Below are 17,787 nucleotides of genomic sequence, written 5' to 3'. Positions count from 1 at the left end.
GTTGGAAATGAAGGATAAAAATTTTATTGTCACTTTGGGATCTTTCTGCTCTTATGTCCATTTCCTTTGGCTGTTGTGTTCAGAATGTTATTCCTGGTCAAAGGAAAATCAAAGAGGCACTCTGGGGGAGGGGGGGGGAGGAGGGCTTTGCTTTGTTTTTAAGTTTCCAAGTTTCTTTGTGCACAGAGCTGTTACATCCAGGTAGCAAACCAAGGAAAGCAGCCTTAGCAGGGAATATCAAGGTAGCCAGGAAGACTTAAAAAGTGCAACCTTCTTTTTCTTAGATCTCTGGCCACTCCCAGAATGAAAACTGAAGACAACTCAGTTAGAGGTTAGCTTTATTTAGCGCAAATAGGGCAGCCAGGATTACATCACTTGAGCATGTGGGTTCTGTCTCCTGCCCCCACTGTCATCACTGGGAGAACCGCTTTGCTTTGAGGAGTTTTGGTTTTTAACTCTCTGCTACTTTCTGAATTCATTAAGAGGCTCAGTCAAAGGTAGGATACAACCTTGTTTCCATATCTGCTTTTCTGTTTCCCCGCAAACCTGTTGCAAACTAGACTCAAACCACTGGGCTCCCCTGAACGTCTGCCTCTCTGTTCTTTTCCCCATCCGTGGTGTGGTGTAATGGGGGGGAGGGGGTGGCTGTTTCTCCTTCCTCCCCAGCACATCTTCCAGGGGAAGCCTCATGCCCATTTGAAGAACTTCTCTTCCGCTAGAGGGACTCTACAGTGGAGCACTTAGCTAAAGCTACACTTTTCTTATAATAGTCATCTCTCGTTTTGTTTTTGGATCTTGAGCCTCTGATCAAGCTTTTGCTCTCTGTTATATAAACCCATCCCTTTAATAAGCTTTAATTTGGCTTGGATGGGATGGGATGGGATGGTAACAGAGACGACAGCTTCAGGTCTTTTCGTTAGTCTTTATTTCTCAGCACACCTCTTTGGGAAAGCCAGGAGCCTCTGTTGGCTCATTTATAGTTTAGTAAGAATCAGAATAAATTGTGTGTAATTGTAGGGACTGGAGAATAATTCAGTTGGTAGACTACTTAGCCTACACTAAGCCCTGGGTTCAGTTCCCAGCAAGTATAAACTGAATTCAGTGTCCCACCATGGTAACCCCAGCACTGGTGAGATAGAGGAAGAAGATTAGCAATTGAAAACCATTCTTGGTGACATAGTGAGTTCAAGGCCAGCTTAGGCTAGGAGACTTGGTTTCAAGTAATATGTGTTAGTAGATATGAATACTAATGCATTCCATGTTGCAAAACACCCATTAATTGTGGAGTTTTAAGTGGAAAGGGAAATGTTGGCGTAGGGCAAATACTTGCTGAACAGTAACAGTGTGCTACCCTAATGTAGGGTACATTAGTGTGTACCCTAATGCGTCCTTGTCTCATAAATAGAGTCTAGGAAATGCCCTTGGTGATGGGTGGGTGTGAGGGCAAGAGGGCTTCCCCATCAAAGGATTACTTGGGCAGTAGACAAAAGGCAACAGAAAGCAAGTGTGGGCAGTAGTTGATGCTGGCAGAATATGTACAGATGCATACATTAGAAGAGATGGACTTGAAGCTAGAGGTGCTAGGATGAGATTACAGAGAGCCCAGGGACTGAGTCTTTCTTTAAAGGAAATAGAAATCTGGAGCCGGGCATGGTGGCGCATGCCTTTAATCCCAGCACTCAGGAGACAGAGGCAGGCAGATTTCTGAGTTCGAGGCCAGCCTGGTCTACAGAGTGAGTTCCAGGATCAGCCAGGGCTGCACAGAGAAGTCGTGTCTCGAAAACCAAAAAAAAAAAAAAAAAATTGGGTCAGTGATGTGATCATTTTCCATTCGGAAAGGATCAAGATTAGTAGGAAGTCAAGATTAGAGACAGAAAAACAAAATGGGAGGGGCTTTTGGTTTTGTCTAAGGTATGAAGACAAGGTCACGAAGAGTGGGTGCCGGTGATTGTGGAGCCAGTGTCACAGGAGGAGGGAGCCACTGGTGTCATAGGGGAGGGGTGAGCCACCAGAGGGAGCAGAACTCAGAGGTCTTGGTGCTACAGGGTGAAGGAGAAGCCAGGCCACCTCTCATGTCCAACATGAGGGGGAAGGTGGACTCTCCTACTATTTGTTGAAGTCTAGAACCCAAAAGAAGGGAGCAAGCTTTGTAAAGAATTTGACGAACAGACTGTGTACTAAGCTAAGCTCAGGTTGAAGTATGAGTGCATGCGTGTTGTGTTTCCTATAAGCAATAGTTAGACATGTGGGTCTGCAACCACTAAAAGAAGTCTGCAGAAGCCGGGCGACTGTACCAACTGTTTGGGATCATTTTCTCCATAGGAACTTTAGTGAGAAAAAGGGATTCGGGAGTCTGGGCACATGTATTTTACAGTGGAGTGCGATGGTGGTAGGAGAGCGCTAACAGACAAAGGAAAGGACAAGCCAGGGAGTAAGCTGGGACTGTGAGAAGGGCCCAGGAGTGCCCGTCTGGTCATCCCCTCAAATCACTGGGCCTTCCCACCCCACTCCATCAGTCCTCCAAGCAACCCCACCCCCGCTCCACCCTCCACCAGCTACAAAGTAAAGCTCAGCCTTCCAAATAAGTAAACAAATGACGTTTAAAAAGTTTAATAAGACGGCTAAAAGTTCATTTTGCAGATTTCAGAGGTACAATACATGTCATATTTCTTGGTGAGATCTCAGCCATATTGAACTGAGTCCTACCTGTTCATTCAGAAGTAAGCCAAACTAGCATTCTGTCAGTGTGCTGCATGAACCCTTCCTTATGGAGCCCTTAAAGTATAACACAGTTGAAGTTAATTTTAAAATAATATTGAAAAGGACCCAGCAGTCTGGTGGTAAGAATTTGTAGCCAAACCCTTTATTTTCACACTTCACTGTGAGGCGTTCCATGTATAAATATTAAGAAGTCTTTCTGGCCATGTACAGCCTTTAATCCTAGCACTTGTGAGATGGAGGCAGGAGATCTCTGTGAGTTTGAGGCTAAGGTATCAAGTTCTAGGCCAGCCAGGATTATGTAGAAAGACCTGTCTCAACAAACAAACAAACAAACATGTCAATAAAAAGTCTAAAACCAAAAAGATTTAAATTATAATGTATGATTTTTAAAAATTACTTGTAGGACCAGCTAGATGGCTTAGTGCATTGGTGTTGGTTCTCAGCCTTCCTAATTCTGAGACTCTTTACCACAGCTCCTCATGGTCTGGTGACCCCCAACCATAACATTATTTTTGTTGCTATTTCATGACTGTATTTTGTTACTGTTATGAATCCTAATGTAAATATCTGTGTTTTCTGATGGTCTTGGGTGACCCCTTTGAAAGGGTTATTTGACCCCCAAAGGAGCTGCAACAGGTTGAGGACGACTTAGTGGGTAAAGGTGTTGCCACTAAGCCTATGAAACTAAGACCAATCCCAAGAGCCCACATGGTAGAGAGAGAGCTGACTCTTGATCTCCTCACCAGTGCCCTCATGGCCCCCATACTAAATAAATAAATAATGTAAGGTTTTTTATTCACTGTGTAATTGATTATTCAAGCTGCATTTGATACAGAGCAATGCCCAGTTAAGACTGGTTTTCTAGGCAATTTTCCCAAAGCAGATGGAATTTTTCACATTATTTTTACATTTTATTTTTAATGGATGCTCTGCCTGTGTGTGTGTCTGGGTCCCTCATGTGCCTAATGCCAGAGGAGGATGTTGGATTCCTCTGGAACAAGGGTTTCAAATGGTGGGGAGCATTCATATATATGCTGGGAATTTAACCCAGGCCCTCTGGAAGAACAGCCAGTGCGCTTAACTGCCGAGCCATCTCTCTAGTCCTAAAGATGATTCATTTACTTAAACTCAATGTCAATGTTTTTGAAGTCTAGAAAGAAGATTTTAAAAATAAATTTTGAATTTTGACCTCATCTTTTCCAGAGAGATTTTTAATGACTACTGGAAAACAAATATGATGTATGTTGGAGAAGGCTGGGCCTATGAGAACATAGGCAGAGAAAAACTGAGTCTTGCGGTGCAGCCCAGCCCTGTCTTGAATTTCTGGTCTTGCCTCAGACTTGGGCCCCCTGGGGAGGCAGGAGCTTTCTGAGTACTTCAGGAACATGACCCCATTGTGTCATTGGAATCATTTCATAGCGAGAAAGTGCAGATGCTAAGTATTTGACATGTAGCCCTACAAGGGCAGTTAGAACCATACCTTTCAAATACATAAGCAAGACTCGAAAACAGGCCTGTACCTGTTGTACTTCAAAAACATCATTTTATTTACACTAATTATATGTGTATATTTGTGTGTGTATGTATGTATGTATGTACATACACATAACGCAGCATGCATTTGTAGAGGTCAGAGGACAGCTTCCAGCATTCTGTTCTCAGGTAGTCAGGCTTGGCCAAAAGTGTCTTTCCCCGCCCCCATTTAAACACTATCTGAACACCTCCCATGGGGTCCAGTATTTCCTTCACCTGTACTGATACCATAGAAACCTATTTTCTTGTATTTTTTGAGACAGGGTCTTACTGTGTAGTTCTGGCTCTCCTAGACCAGGCTGGCCTCAGACTCACAAAGATCTGCCTGCCTCTGCCTCCTGGGTGCTGGAAGTCAGGGCATGGGCCACTGCACCCAGCCAACCTCCTGTTCATTAAGGAAATTGGAACATGGGAGTGCTTGCATGGCTCAGTGGGCACCATACACTTACCCAGGATCAAGCTGGGGGCCAGACTACCTCACTTCAAACACCCGCTGTATCACAGCCAAGATGCTAAAAGCTGGATAAATTAACCAAACCTCTGAAGGCTTACATTTCCTCATTTGAAAAGAATGGGACTAATAAAGCAAACCCTCATGGGGTTCTTAAGGGTTTAAAAGAAATAATCCATATAAAGTGCTTAAGTGCTTATCAGCATCTGGCATAAAGTAAGCCTGCTGTGAGCACTAACCAGCAGAATTATCATCCTCATCATTGTTAGTCCATCTGCAGGAGTGTGCGGACCCACGCTCTCCCGACTGCGGTCTGCAGACAGGTGCTGGCTCCATCCAGCCCTTCTGTCAAGGTTACAGTGGAGAGGCAGTGAGTTCATTTACACTCTGGTGCCAGCTTCTTAGTTTGCCATACATCAACACTTTGCATAAAATTGCCATGGAATATTGGACCCATGATCACATGCTCCAAAAAACCAGATGGCCTTTTATCCTGAAAGCCACTAGCACTCATTTGCAGTCTTCATTCCTTCTCTTTGGTGAGTTGTAATTATATTGCTTGTTGCTTCAGCCAATCCTTGCTGATCACACAGCCCACACACTGCCTGTATCTATTTTCTAGGAGTTGCAAAGATAACTCTGGAACTACCTCTAAGCTAGGGCAAGAGGGAGATGGATAAGTGTGGGAGGTGGCACGTTTTGAGCACACATTGTTTGCAGGGGTTTTATAGCCTGGTCACATGGGCTCCTGCTTCCATGAGAAGAGAGCATGCTCCTGTTACTCCTCCAGCATCATGTGGCATCACAGAGGTCCATGTTTCCGTTTGTAAAACAGCATTTGAATCTTACAGAAATATGCAACCTCTGAATGAGAAAATAACTTTTAAAGATTATTATTAAGAACCCATCTTCTTGTAACTGAAAGTGGGAGTCACAAAAAAATGTGGCAAAGTAAAGGGCTTCTGTACACACAGCAACCCCAGATTAATTCAAAATCTAGCTGGAAACGAATCTAGGCATTCCTGGCATTGCTTTTCTTTGTTGTATTGTGCAGCTTCATGGCAGCCTTGGTCCTGAGCATACCACATACACACTTTGTTTTGTGCCAGCAGAAAATCCAGTGCCAACGAGCTCTGCCTGAAACACGAGGGCTCAGATTCCAAACCATGTGTGCTACGATGGCAGGTGCTCTGTTTGGTGTCTCCTTTTGGTATATGTGTAGAGGTGTCTGTGCACATGGGCATGTGACTGGAGAGACCAGAGGTCATTGTCAAGTGTTTTCCCCGGTGACTTCACCTTATATTTGGGGACAGGATTTCTAGTTGCACCTGGGGCTCACCAGCTTGGCCCAAACTGGCCAGCAAACCTGTATCTGCCCCTCTCCTCACAGTGAGATTTCAGATGCCCACCTCCACACTCAGCTTTTCGTGGATGCTAAGGGTGGAACCATGCCTCAGGCTTGAGCAGCAGCTTCTTTACCAACTGAGCCAGCTCCACAGCGCCTGACTTTTAGTGTTCTTATTGTGTTCTTATCCAGAGATTTCCGCTCTTATGAAAACAGTGCTTTAGCTACAGAGAACAAAGAGTGATTACTCTGTACCATCTTTCCTTAGTGTGCCTCAAATTACTGTGTCTTTTGGATTCTGGTATGGTAGAATCCTTGGTTTTAAAAACTGCTGTTTGTATTGCTCACTTAAATTTCAGGGGGAGAATTATATAAAATTCAGCCTAGGACAGAATTTTCTAATATTGAAGTCTCCCTAATTGCACTTCTGCCACTTATATAATGAATTTTGTACAAAAAACCTGACATTCTCAGCAATTAATGATTTTAAAATCAAAATGTCAGTTAACCTTAAAAAACACTGAAGAGGCTCCCTTCCCAGCAGTATATCCAGCCAAGATTTTATTCTTTGTGCAAAAATAAATTCATCTCATTAGTATGCAATTTTGCTTTTAATAAATGATGATACTATACATATGCCAAAGAATGATTTTAAAAGTGAATTCTGAGGTGCTGGAGAGATGGCACAGTGGTTAAGAGCACTGGCTGTTCTTCTAGAGGCCCTGGATTCAATTCCCATCACCTATATGGCAGCTCACATCAATCTATAACTGTAGTCCTATGAGATTCAGTGCTTTCTGCTGGTGTTCAAATACATATGCAGATAAAATACTCATATACATTCATTCATATATACATACATCTTTTAAAAGTGAGTTTCTTTATGATTTATGATCAGTAAATGTTTGATTTGTTTATTGATTTTATGTACCTGTATACCCAGAGTCACAACAAAGTTTCTGAGGTTATAAATGGATTTTGAGCAGAAAAGGCTAAGAAGCCTTGTAGAAGATCTGTCTAATCATTTGCTCTTATGTGCAAGCACATGAGTCATGAATGATTTACTGATGGATAGATCTTGAGGGAACATCAGAGAGATCAAAATCCTGGAGAGCTTTTACAAAAACGAGTATATTTTGCAAATTGGCTACATATAAAGTTGGACATCATGTAAAAAAATAATTTAAAAGAGGTAAGATATTTCATATGTGTCCTGTGAACCCAGTGTTGGAACCAACTGATTTGTCAGACCTACTAGAAAATAATATTAAAGGTTTTTGTTAAGAAATGTTCCTTAGCAGGGGCTGGAGAGGTGGTTCAGTGGTTAAGAACATTTGTTGCTCTTCCAGAGAACTCAAGTTCAACTCCCAGCATCCATGTGTCAGCTCACGGCCATCCATAATTCTAATTATGGAATCCAACTCCCTGCAAAGCACAAGGCATACACATTGTGGACAAACGTGCAGGGGGCCAAACTAAATATAAAAAACATAAAAAAGAAGAGGTGCTCCTTAGCTGGTAATAACTCTTAGGGGTTTGTTGTTACATGAATTGGGTTTACTGGTTTCTCCTGCTATGTGCAGGCGTTGTGGCATGTACCTTAGCCTTACATGTGCCTTCCTGGTTTCTCCAGAGCTGGATCTCATGGGCAACTTTAAAAACCTAAAGTCAGGTGAGGGAAAGATAGACAGTGTTGAAGAAACTCATGTACTATCAAAGTCAAGAGGAAAATGTAAGGAAAGGCAGAGGACATTTAAAGTTGACCAAGAAACGCCAAGCCATCCCATATGTGTGTGAACAGCCTTTGTACCGCGCGTGTCAGGCCACATGTGTGTGTGCCACAGCATGTCAGGCCACTTGGGCTCTGGCTCCCTCTCATTGTTGAAATCCCCCAGCATCCAGATCTTCCTGCCTCTCCTGCATGGGCCATGGGCCAGCTTTCCTTCTTTTAGTTGCTTGGCAATAAGATGGAGGGTTTCATGGACAAAGAATTTCCATTTCAACATCCCCTGTGCCTTGGCTGGACTAGAGGCCCAGGAAAGAAGCCAGCCATTCGCTGCCCATTTGCACCGTCTCAGCATGGCCACCATGCGGGCGTGCAGCAGGCCAAGTGTTGGCTGAATGAGTGAGGAAACCTGAAAATGCAGACACTGAGGATGAGAAGACTTTGGGTCATGAGCACTGCCTATGGACAGTGTGTCAGATGTCTTAAAGGCATAAAGTGCCCGAAGGTCCTAACATGGTTCCTCTATTCAGTTACCGTTTGTACTCAAGGTTCAGGATCCTAGGGATTAGCAAAGCTCCAGCAATAGTCTAAGTGAAGACCGTGGGTGGGTGGGTAACTCCCCCGTGTGTGAGGCTGTGGCCTCTCCACTGTCAGCCACAGAGGCCTGTGAGGTGCTGGAGCAAGTGTAATGCCTGCTGGGTTCGAAATCTCAGGGGGGCAGCCCTCTCATTGCTAACAGTGACTCCCGAAGGGACCAAGAACCGCCCAAGTCAGTAGGTACTGGACTGATGAGATCTAAGTGCAGGTACACACTATTGAGTTTATGAATTCGCCCACTTACCCACTCCCCTCTTCTAAGCAAGGGAATATAACATGCCATTATCAAAGAGGAAAAGGGTGTCACCATGGTAACATCTTAACGAGGTGATTAGACATTATTCAGCAGTATCACGAGATCTGGAACTCTGAACAGTGATGTGGCAAAATCCAGCTGTACAGGAAGGACATGGGATAGTCTGCAATGGGGGAAGGAGGCAGAGGGCAGGCACAGTGGTCGCAGATCCCATGCATGATGGCCTAAGAGAAATCTGAGGAATTTGTTAAGGACTTGTGGACTGACTTTATTTGGGGGAGCTCAATAAAAATTTCCCTGTGGTGTTAGCATCGTTCATTCAGTCAACGGACAATTAGTGAATGTCTCATATGTGCCAGGCCCTATTGTAGGTCCAGTGTGCAAAGTAGAGAGCCAGAGCCTGCTTCATGGAGCTTGCCTTCTGGTGGAGAGGAGGTACAGATGGCGAAAGGTGGTGTGGCGTGGAGAGAAGATGACAGAGGAGTCCTTTCCTGAGCAGATGACACTTGGCAAGCCTTTGTAAAATAAGGGAGTCAGGCATTGACCATCCGAGGAACATTTAAGCACAGGAGAGCAAGAACAGGGCCGGAGGCTCAGGAAGGGAGCCTGGGTTGAGGAAGAGTGAGACAGCTGTGGGAGGTAGGCAGAGTGGCCCCAAACACTCCTGTTAGGGCACCACCATTGCTTCTGGGTTCAGGATACGCTTCCTCCAGCTTCAGTAGTCTCAGGTCTTTGTAGTTTTCCTTATTTGCCACTGACTACAGCCCACCAGGCTAGCCCTGGGGAGTGTGAGCTCAAGGTCCATGGTCACAGCGGCAGGGCCCCTTTTCCTGTTGCTGTACAAAGGAGATGCTCATGACTTTCAGGAATCAGGCACCTGATGGCTCCTATGAGACCTTTTGAGATGTTTAGTAGACTACTCCACTCCCCGAATCTGCTGGTGTCTACTGACCCTTTGTGAGTTATGTTAAAAGGACTGTTTATAGGAGCAGTTGAGCTCAGTGGGAGAAAGCACAGTTACTCACTGCCCACATCTTTTGAAAGGTCAAGCAGAGGATCTGAGATTAAAAAAATAAAATCAAGGGTCCAGTGTAGATCAGTGGTGGGGTGCTTACGTGGTATATGTATAAAGCTCTGGTTTTCATCCATTGGCATGAGAGACATATTCAAGGATAACTTCAGATATTCCGGTCTGAGCAACTGAAGGAATTAAATGAGACGGAGCCAGGTGTGTGACTTTGAGATCATGTTGGGAGCTGAGGTTCAGACATACAAAGTTTGAAGTGCTTATTCAGTGTCCAAGGGGCAGGTAAGGAGAAGATGGTTGACCACATACAACTGGAGTACAAGGAGGCAGGGCATAAGGGCATAATGGGAGGTGAGAGGAAAGCAGCACCCTGTTATCCAGGGAAAAGGCAGAGGTGCGGGGACTGTGTCCACAAAGACCCAAACACAGAAGAATCCACAGAAGGACGCAGTATGTTGAAGCAAAGTAACCCAGGAGAAAACAAACGGACAGGCTCTCAGACTTCATCCTTGCATCCTTGCTTTTCTGGGACCTGCATTTCTAGAATTCTCTGAGCAGACCTCATACACATAAATGACCCAAACATGGCTTTTGCTCTCAACTTCTGACTCTTGCCTAATAAGCTGTTACATACACGTTTGGGTTTTTGATGATGATGTTGTTTTGTGGATACCCAACTACAACTTGTTACAGATACACTTCAAAGGACAGTCCAGAGAAACTGGGGTCACTTTGAAAAGAAGCCTTTCAGATTCAGGTTTCTTATAGTAAAATGTCTATACTGAAACAATTTTAGCTAAAATTTATTTGAGTGACATATACTCTGCCATATTTGCCTGCTCAGTCCCCTCTCCCCCCCCCCCCTTCTCTCCCTCCGTTCCTTCCTTCTTTGCCTCTGAGTATCATCTGTCGCAGGTTGGCCTAAAGTTCACCTTGAACTTCGGATTCTCTTGCCTCCACCTCTAGTGCTGGGGCGTGAACTAGAAAAGCACTCTGCCAACTGAGCTATAACCCTAGCCTCCGTATTCTCTTTTCCTTCTGCCTTAATTTGCTAATGTAGGGCATAGGCCACTTGTGTATTTTTAATTACTGCTAGGGAAAAATAGATTCACACAGCTTAGTACAGATGTAGGCTCAATGACGCCATGTGTCCAGACATCACTGGGCCTCAAATTTAACCTCCATTTAGGTCTCAGCCATGTCCACATCAGACACACAAGCCACAGTCACAAGAAGTCATTCTGACTGCTCCAGAGTCTGGGAACTTAATAGCTTGACCCTCAAACTCACCAGTGTACACTGAAGCCCTTTGTGGACTCAAGCTCTACAAATATTCTTCAGTCAAGCCCGTCTGTCTGATTTGTAAGGCAGGGAGGAGAGCTTCCCTGGGTGAGTGACCTATGACAGGTTACAGGAGTACTGAATCACTGAGACAAGCGGAGCTCCAGGGCAACGGTCTGGTTTTCGCTCTTCTCTGCTCAAGGAAATATGAGGACAACGTTCTGCTGTGGTAGCTTACAGTGATAATGACCCTGAGTTGCTAGGAAAAGTTAAACTGTGGGTATATGTTATCTCAAGGCTGCAAGGTACCCCACCCAGGAGCATGGCAGCTTCACCTTCTAAGATTCCTTGGGTTGAGCAGGCTGCTGAGAGTACTTGCTTAGGGCTCAGGCGGGCTTGGTAGCCCTAGGGCACCTTCCTTAGCCCTCTCAACTTGGAGGCTTTTGCTGTTTATCCACTGCTGTGGCCTGAGCATCCCAGAATGATAGCCAGCTCCAGAGCAGAATGTTTGATGATAGCCACCACAGGAGTGACTCAGCATTACTTCACTGTGTCTCTTTGTCACAGCTTGGACTCCTTTCTCTTGGCGTAGTAGCCATCTTCCATTCCACCATAGCTCTAAAGTGGTGTGAGGGCAAGATGTGAGCCCCAGGTGCTTATCCCTTGAGGGCTAGAGTGGCCATTCCTTTTGTCATGTTCAAAGACAGCTGTAGCTTCCAAGCAAATAAGAGTTTGTTCAAAGCCATGTGTGAGGAACAAACTAGGAGCAACAGATTTAGGTTGTCCTGAGTACCAAGTTCCAAGAACAGAAGAGAGTCAGATCAATACATTTGCCAAATATGAGTGGGGACGTCTGTCAGTTGGGCCTGAGAGCCAGGGAATCCCTGCTTCAGGCTCCAGATGTCAACATCCTTAGCTCTGGGTTGCATGGAAGCCAGTGGTCTGCTCAACGGTGACCATTCCAAACTTTGCTTAGTAGGAGTAGGAAGTTAGGTCCGATGCAGTGGTTGGTAGTGTCTACTAAGAGGACTAACAGTAGAGCAAGATAATTTTGACTATCCAAACCGTTGCATCTCTCTACAACCATGAAGGTATAGCCGTTAGCCTTGAGGACCAGCCACACTCGTGTGGCTCAAGTTCTGTGGGACTGTACTAATTACACCCAAGTGCATACCAGAAATGAACAGAAACATATTCAGTAAACATGGTAGCTGCACTATGCCTTTTACGTTTATTTTTTTTTATTCTTTCAACTAAATAATTATATGTGAATGTTTGTCTCCATGTATGTCTGTGTACCACATGAATGCAGTTTCCAAGAGGGCCAGAAGAGGGCATCAGAAGCCCTAGAACTTGAGTTACAGATGGTTGTGAACTGCCAAGTGGGTGCTAGAAATCAGTCCTAGGTCCTCTGGGAGATAGCTACTGCTCTTAACTGCTGAGTCACTGCTCCAGTCTCTTATGCTTGTTTTTAAAACTAAAATTGTTCAGAAGTAGTTCCTAAGGCAATCAGGGATGCGGCGTAATAGCAGCTTAACTTACAAGGACTACAACGGTGAACTCTGAGATGTGATTCTCATTAGAACAGAAGAAAATGTGAGCGGGAGGCTGAACCTTCGCTCCCTAGCAGAGTCTGCTTCTTAGACCTGCTGAAGTCAGTGTTTGCCTGCTTGGCGTCTGGCTGTGTTTCCTGCTGCTGTCTGGTTAGTCTCATCTCACACCCTAGGGGCTGTGAAGGGAAGAGAGTCCACGCTGTAATCCCAAGTGTGCATTATGCAATACTGTAATTCCATTTTAGTTTGGAAATGGGATGCATTTTTCAGAACCTACTAAGAGCTGAGAAGTGTCCAGTTCCCCCACCCGTGAATACCTCTGCCCTACGTATCTGTGTCCTGCCTGGGGCCCACAGACGATTCTTGAGTGACTGGCTTCCCAGAACCTACTGGGCCAGCGGGCAGATCTTTTCTTCCTCCTTATTAATAAGGGTCAGCTGAGGAAGCAGTGGAAAGCTGGTCCTGTAGGCTTCCGGTGGCACAGTACTGTGAAGAGTGAGTGGGAGGTTACCGCTGTTAGTCTTGTTTTATGACTTTTTTTTTTTAACTTGCATTTTCCATGTTGTTTGTTTTATTTTGTTTTAAGTTTCACCTGGCTGTTATGAGAAGGGACTTTCCCCAGCACTAATTGGCTTATTTTCCCCTGTTAATCTCTAGTAATTAGAGATAGAAGAGGAAAAAAAAATGTCTCACTTGACATGTAAAGACTATGTCCTTGGTGTAGACCTTACCTTTCCCTAGGCAAGCTATCTTTGTCTAGATTAAAAGTTATCTTTTATTAGTTTGGCCCTGACTGGTTGGGGTTCACACCTAGGAATCTCAGAAGGCACACTGGAGACTTATGATTTAATTAAACAAAGGCCATATTAGCAAAAGATGGGGGGAAAAAGAATATATTCACTTAGCTTGCTGGCATTTCTAAACCGGCTTGAGCAAAAGTAGAAGGTCAGGTTTCTTAAATGGGCCTTTACACTCAAGGCATGCTGGGTAATAGGAAACTTACCAGGGTTTAGGGACCACTCTCCAGACAGACACAGCTCTCCCCTTTATAAAGTCCGTGCTCTTTGTCATGGGATTAGGTGACCACGTGACTGATTAGCCTCACAATTCCGATCAGGCTCCCTGTTGCTTTCCATTCACAGCCTCAGTGAGCAGAGGCCTGGACCGAGGTCAGGGAAGGAGCACCAGGCTCAGAGAGGATCGTTTTCCAAAGCTGCGCGCTCCTGTAAGAGCCGGTCGGGAGCAGGCAGCAGCCAGGACAGACAGTAGCTTAGGTAATAGAAGAGGCTGAGTGTTTGCTTTGAGCGTGTCTACGGTTTCTGTTTTTAACTTCTTGTATGTTACCCGATTTTACACTCATCTTTCATGTGTTTGTTTTTAGCATGGTTTATTGAAAGCCATGTAACAGACCAAGAGCGCCGAAGTGAGCCAGCACCGAAGGTAACCCAGCAACGAGGGACACGGGTTTGAGGAATTAACTTGCAGAGATTCCCGACCTGGGCCTGGGAGCCTGGCTGAGTTTGTGAGCGGGCCTCACACCCTCTCTGCAATGGGCTGCTGATCGGAGGACTGGACTGTGGAATGTGACCAGCATGAGCTCCCTGCGGGAAGAAATGGATGAAGAGGAACTGGACCATCCGAACGCCTCTCCAGAGAAACGCTATTTCCCCGAGTCCCTAGACTCCAGTGATGGGGACGAGGAAGGGGTCCTGGCCTGCGAGGATCTGGAGCTGAACCCCTTTGACGGCTTGCCGTATTCCTCGCGATATTACAAACTTTTGAAAGAGAGAGAAGAGCTTCCGATATGGAAAGACAAGTACTCCTTCATGGAGAGTCTGCTGCAAAACCAGGTTGTGGTGGTGTCAGGGGACTCCAAGTGTGGCAAGAGCTCTCAGGTGAGGAGCCACAGGATGGCCTGTGGCCTTGAGGTTTTGCCTGTGTGAAATGTTGCAACCAAACAAAAAGAACATTAGCAGCCCGGGACCTTTTAATCAACCTTACCTATTACTACACAGGAAACCGTGTGGAGTTTACCTAGATTAGCCTAGAATAACAAGTCAGGTGATTTCATTTGTAGATGAAGTCTTAGAAGATGAAGTAGGAGTTACCTCTCCAACAGTTTTTAGAGAATTATCCTTGATATTTGTTTACGTGCCAATGGGGTTAATCAAGACACCTGACTGTTCTTGCCTTTTTTTCCCCCGCCCTTTTTAAAGGTTTTTATTTTATTTTATTTTATTTATGTTTATAAGTGTTTGGCCTACTATATGTCTGTGCACCATGTGTGCCTGGTACCCAAGGAGACCAGAAGAGGGTGCCAGCTCCCCTAGAACTGGAGTTGAGGACATTTGGGAGCCACCATATGGGTGCCTCAAACTAAACCCAGGCCTCTAAGGGCATCCTCTTAACTGCTGTGCCATCTCTTCTTCAGGGCTGTTCTTCTGTATGAAGTTCAGAAACCAAATACACAGGAAATTTATTTTCCTCTTGTACTTCATTTGTTTATTTTGGAGAAAAGGTCTCTTGTAGCCCAGGCTGCCCTTGACTGCCTGATCTCCCTGCTTCTACCAGCCAGTGCTGGGATTATGAGTGTGTGTCACCATGCCCTGCAGAAATCCTTATTTGCCTTGCAGTAAGAAATAACAAAATGGGCTGATACGATCCTGGTCTGGGACTACATAGAGAGGAAAGACCTAGGTCTGTTAAAGGATGGTTGTAGTAGCTAGGACTGTGCCCTCACGGCAGAGCACTTGCCAAAAATGCCTGAGGCCTAGGTTCGATTTCTAGCATACTAAAAAGATAAATTTAGGAATATAAATGTTTCCACTATTGATGTGAGCCAAGGAGGATTTATGAACTCGGCAGAAGGCAGTGCTTTTGTGCAAGTACGATTGTAATGGGGACGGGTCCTGAGCACCAAAGATAGACAGTTACTCAATACTTCCTGCCCAGTTTGCTGTGTTTGAACTTCAACTTTTGACTTATCTGAGGTCTGTGTTTTACATTGTAGACTCTTATAATGAAATAATTAGACCACAGAGATTATCTGGTAAGAGAGCACAGAGGTTTTTCAGATGACAGAACTGTGGTCTGGAAGCCTCTGACAATGTGTTGGCTCAGGTTGCATGTCTCCTGAGTAGGTTGAAAAAGAACACTCACCCTGTGCCTGTCTCTTCCAACTCCCCCTACATGTGCTTTGGAGGAAGGAGGGCTGGGCTCCGATGGTTTCTATCTGGTTTATAACTGCCAGTGGTATTCACTCTGGTGAGTTATTTTTATATCAATTTACTGTAATTTATTATAAGAACTAAGTAGATATTTTTTCTGGTTTCTGTGGACAAATGAAACTTTATTTTCGGTTATCTTTTTAAAACCTTGTGTGTGTGTGTGTGTGTGTGTGTGTGTGTTTATTTCAGATTGAGAAAGAAATTTCAGTAATAGTACAGATGTTTTCCACAGCTGTCTCCTGATTCCACAAAGATAGTTTGATTCAGCGTTCTCTCCCCTCACACACGTCTTTTAAAGGATGTGTTTAAAGGATGAATGTAGTAGCTAGGACTGTGGCCTCAAAGCAGAGCACTTTCCAAAAATGCCTGAGGCCTAGGTTTGATTTCTAGCATACTAAAAAGATAATGTAGTTTTTGTTCCAAAACTTTTAAAGGTTTGTGTGTGTGTGTGTGTGTGTGTGTGTGTGTGTGTGTGTGTGTGTGTGGTATTGGGTTTTTTGTTTTGTTTTGTTTTGTTTTGTTTTGTTTGAGACAGGGTTTCTCTGTATAGCCCTGGCTGTCCTGGAACTCACTTTGTAGACCAGGCTGACCTCGAACTCAGAAATCTGCCTGCCTCTGCCTCTGCCTCCCAAGTGCTGGGATTAAAGGTGTGCACCACCACGCCCGGCTTGTGTGTGTGGTTTTTTGAGACAGGGTTTCTTTATGCAACCCTGGCTGGCCACAGACTTACTATGTAAACTATTCTGGTCTTGAATTCACAGATTCATCTGTCTCTGCCTCCTGAGTGCTGTGATTAAAGGTGTGCGCCACTACACCTGGCTATTTATTTTTATTTATGTGTGTGTGTGCGCGTGTGCCCGCACTCTTAGAGGCCAAAGAGAAATTATAGGTGGTTGTGAGCTGCCCGGTGTGAGTGTGGGAACCAAGCTCTGATCCCCTGAAAGAGCAGCAAGCTGTCTGTAGCCTGAGCCATCTCTTTAGCCCTTATCCTTTTAGACTACACTGAGGTAAGGTAGCGCACACCTTTAATCCCAGCACTATGAAGCAGAGGCAGGTGGATCTCTCAGTTGAGTCAGGCCTGGTCTTCATAGTGAGTTCCAGGACAACCAGAACTACGTAGGGAGACCATGTCTTGAAGCAAACTGGGAATAAAGTACTTGATAGGCCGAGGCAGGAGGGTGAGCAGTTGCAGGCCAGTGTGGGCTACAGAACAAACTCCGTCATGGGGAGGAGGGAGGAGGTGATGTGATGCCCTTCTCTCAGCATAACAATAAGGATCAGAAAAAGGGAGGTAATGTTGGTGTCTTGCTTTTTCCTGGCTTCTGGGCATTCATATTTTCTAGATGGGATATCATAAAAACATTGAAATCATCCTCCAAAATGAATCCAGAATTATGTTATATCTCACTGTCATTTAAAACTCCTTTAGTTTGAAACAGTGTCTCCTCTGTCCCTTATGACCTTGGCATTTTCAGGGCACACTGAGTTCTGACCGGAGGTGTCATGGGTGGGTTCGGGCTGTACCTGTGGCAAGAGGGCTGCACTGGAGCTCGCTCTGCCTGCTGTCAGGAGGAGCAGCAGCCCTCCTCTGGGCTGCTGATGTTGAATGTGATTACATAGAGAGATGGCACCTGCCTGGGTCTCAGGGCTAAAGCTGATGTTTCCCCTCATGGTTTCATAGACTGAAGTCCACCCCTTGTCACACTTTGGGATGGCCACTTTGCACTGGTGGCATCTTGACACTGGCCCCCTATTTCTGACATGCCTGGTGGCAGAGATCAGTGTTCTTTCTAATTCTGCCTTCAAGTTAACTGTCTCAGATTCCTGAAGAGTCAGCTCTTGGTTTCTTATTTATTTCATTTTATTTTGAGACAGAGTCTCTCTATGTCTGTAGTCTGGCTGCCCTGGAACTTGATAAGTAGACCAGGATGACCTTGAACTCACAGACATCCTCCTGCTTCCTACCTGCTGGAATTAAAAGCATGTGCCATCATGTTTAGCCTTATGATTAAAAACACTTTTTTAATTATTTTGAGACTAGGTCTTATTCTGTACCCCACATTCACCTTG

General features: G+C 45.0%; 1 protein-coding gene across 3 annotated transcripts in view; it reads left to right on the top strand.

Moving 5' to 3' along the window:
• Dhx32 (DEAH-box helicase 32 (putative)) overlaps positions 1-17,787 on the top strand; it is a 60,845-nt gene that overhangs the window by 8,714 nt on the left and 34,344 nt on the right. For 2 of the 3 annotated variants that reach the window (XM_021166201.2, XM_021166200.1), the window contains exon 2: positions 13,872-14,385. In XM_021166201.2, coding sequence (XP_021021860.1) covers positions 14,083-14,385 — 303 coding nt within the window. In that variant the 5' untranslated portion in view covers positions 13,872-14,082. Of the gene's footprint in view, positions 1-13,520; positions 13,765-13,871; positions 14,386-17,787 lie in introns of those variants that run through there. The other variant, XM_029479342.1, reaches the window with a different exon arrangement.

This window comes from Mus caroli, chromosome 7 (assembly GCF_900094665.2).
Source record: "Mus caroli chromosome 7, CAROLI_EIJ_v1.1, whole genome shotgun sequence".
Classification (NCBI taxonomy): Eukaryota; Metazoa; Chordata; class Mammalia; order Rodentia; family Muridae; genus Mus; species Mus caroli.
This window is presented reverse-complemented; position numbering and strand designations above follow the sequence as displayed.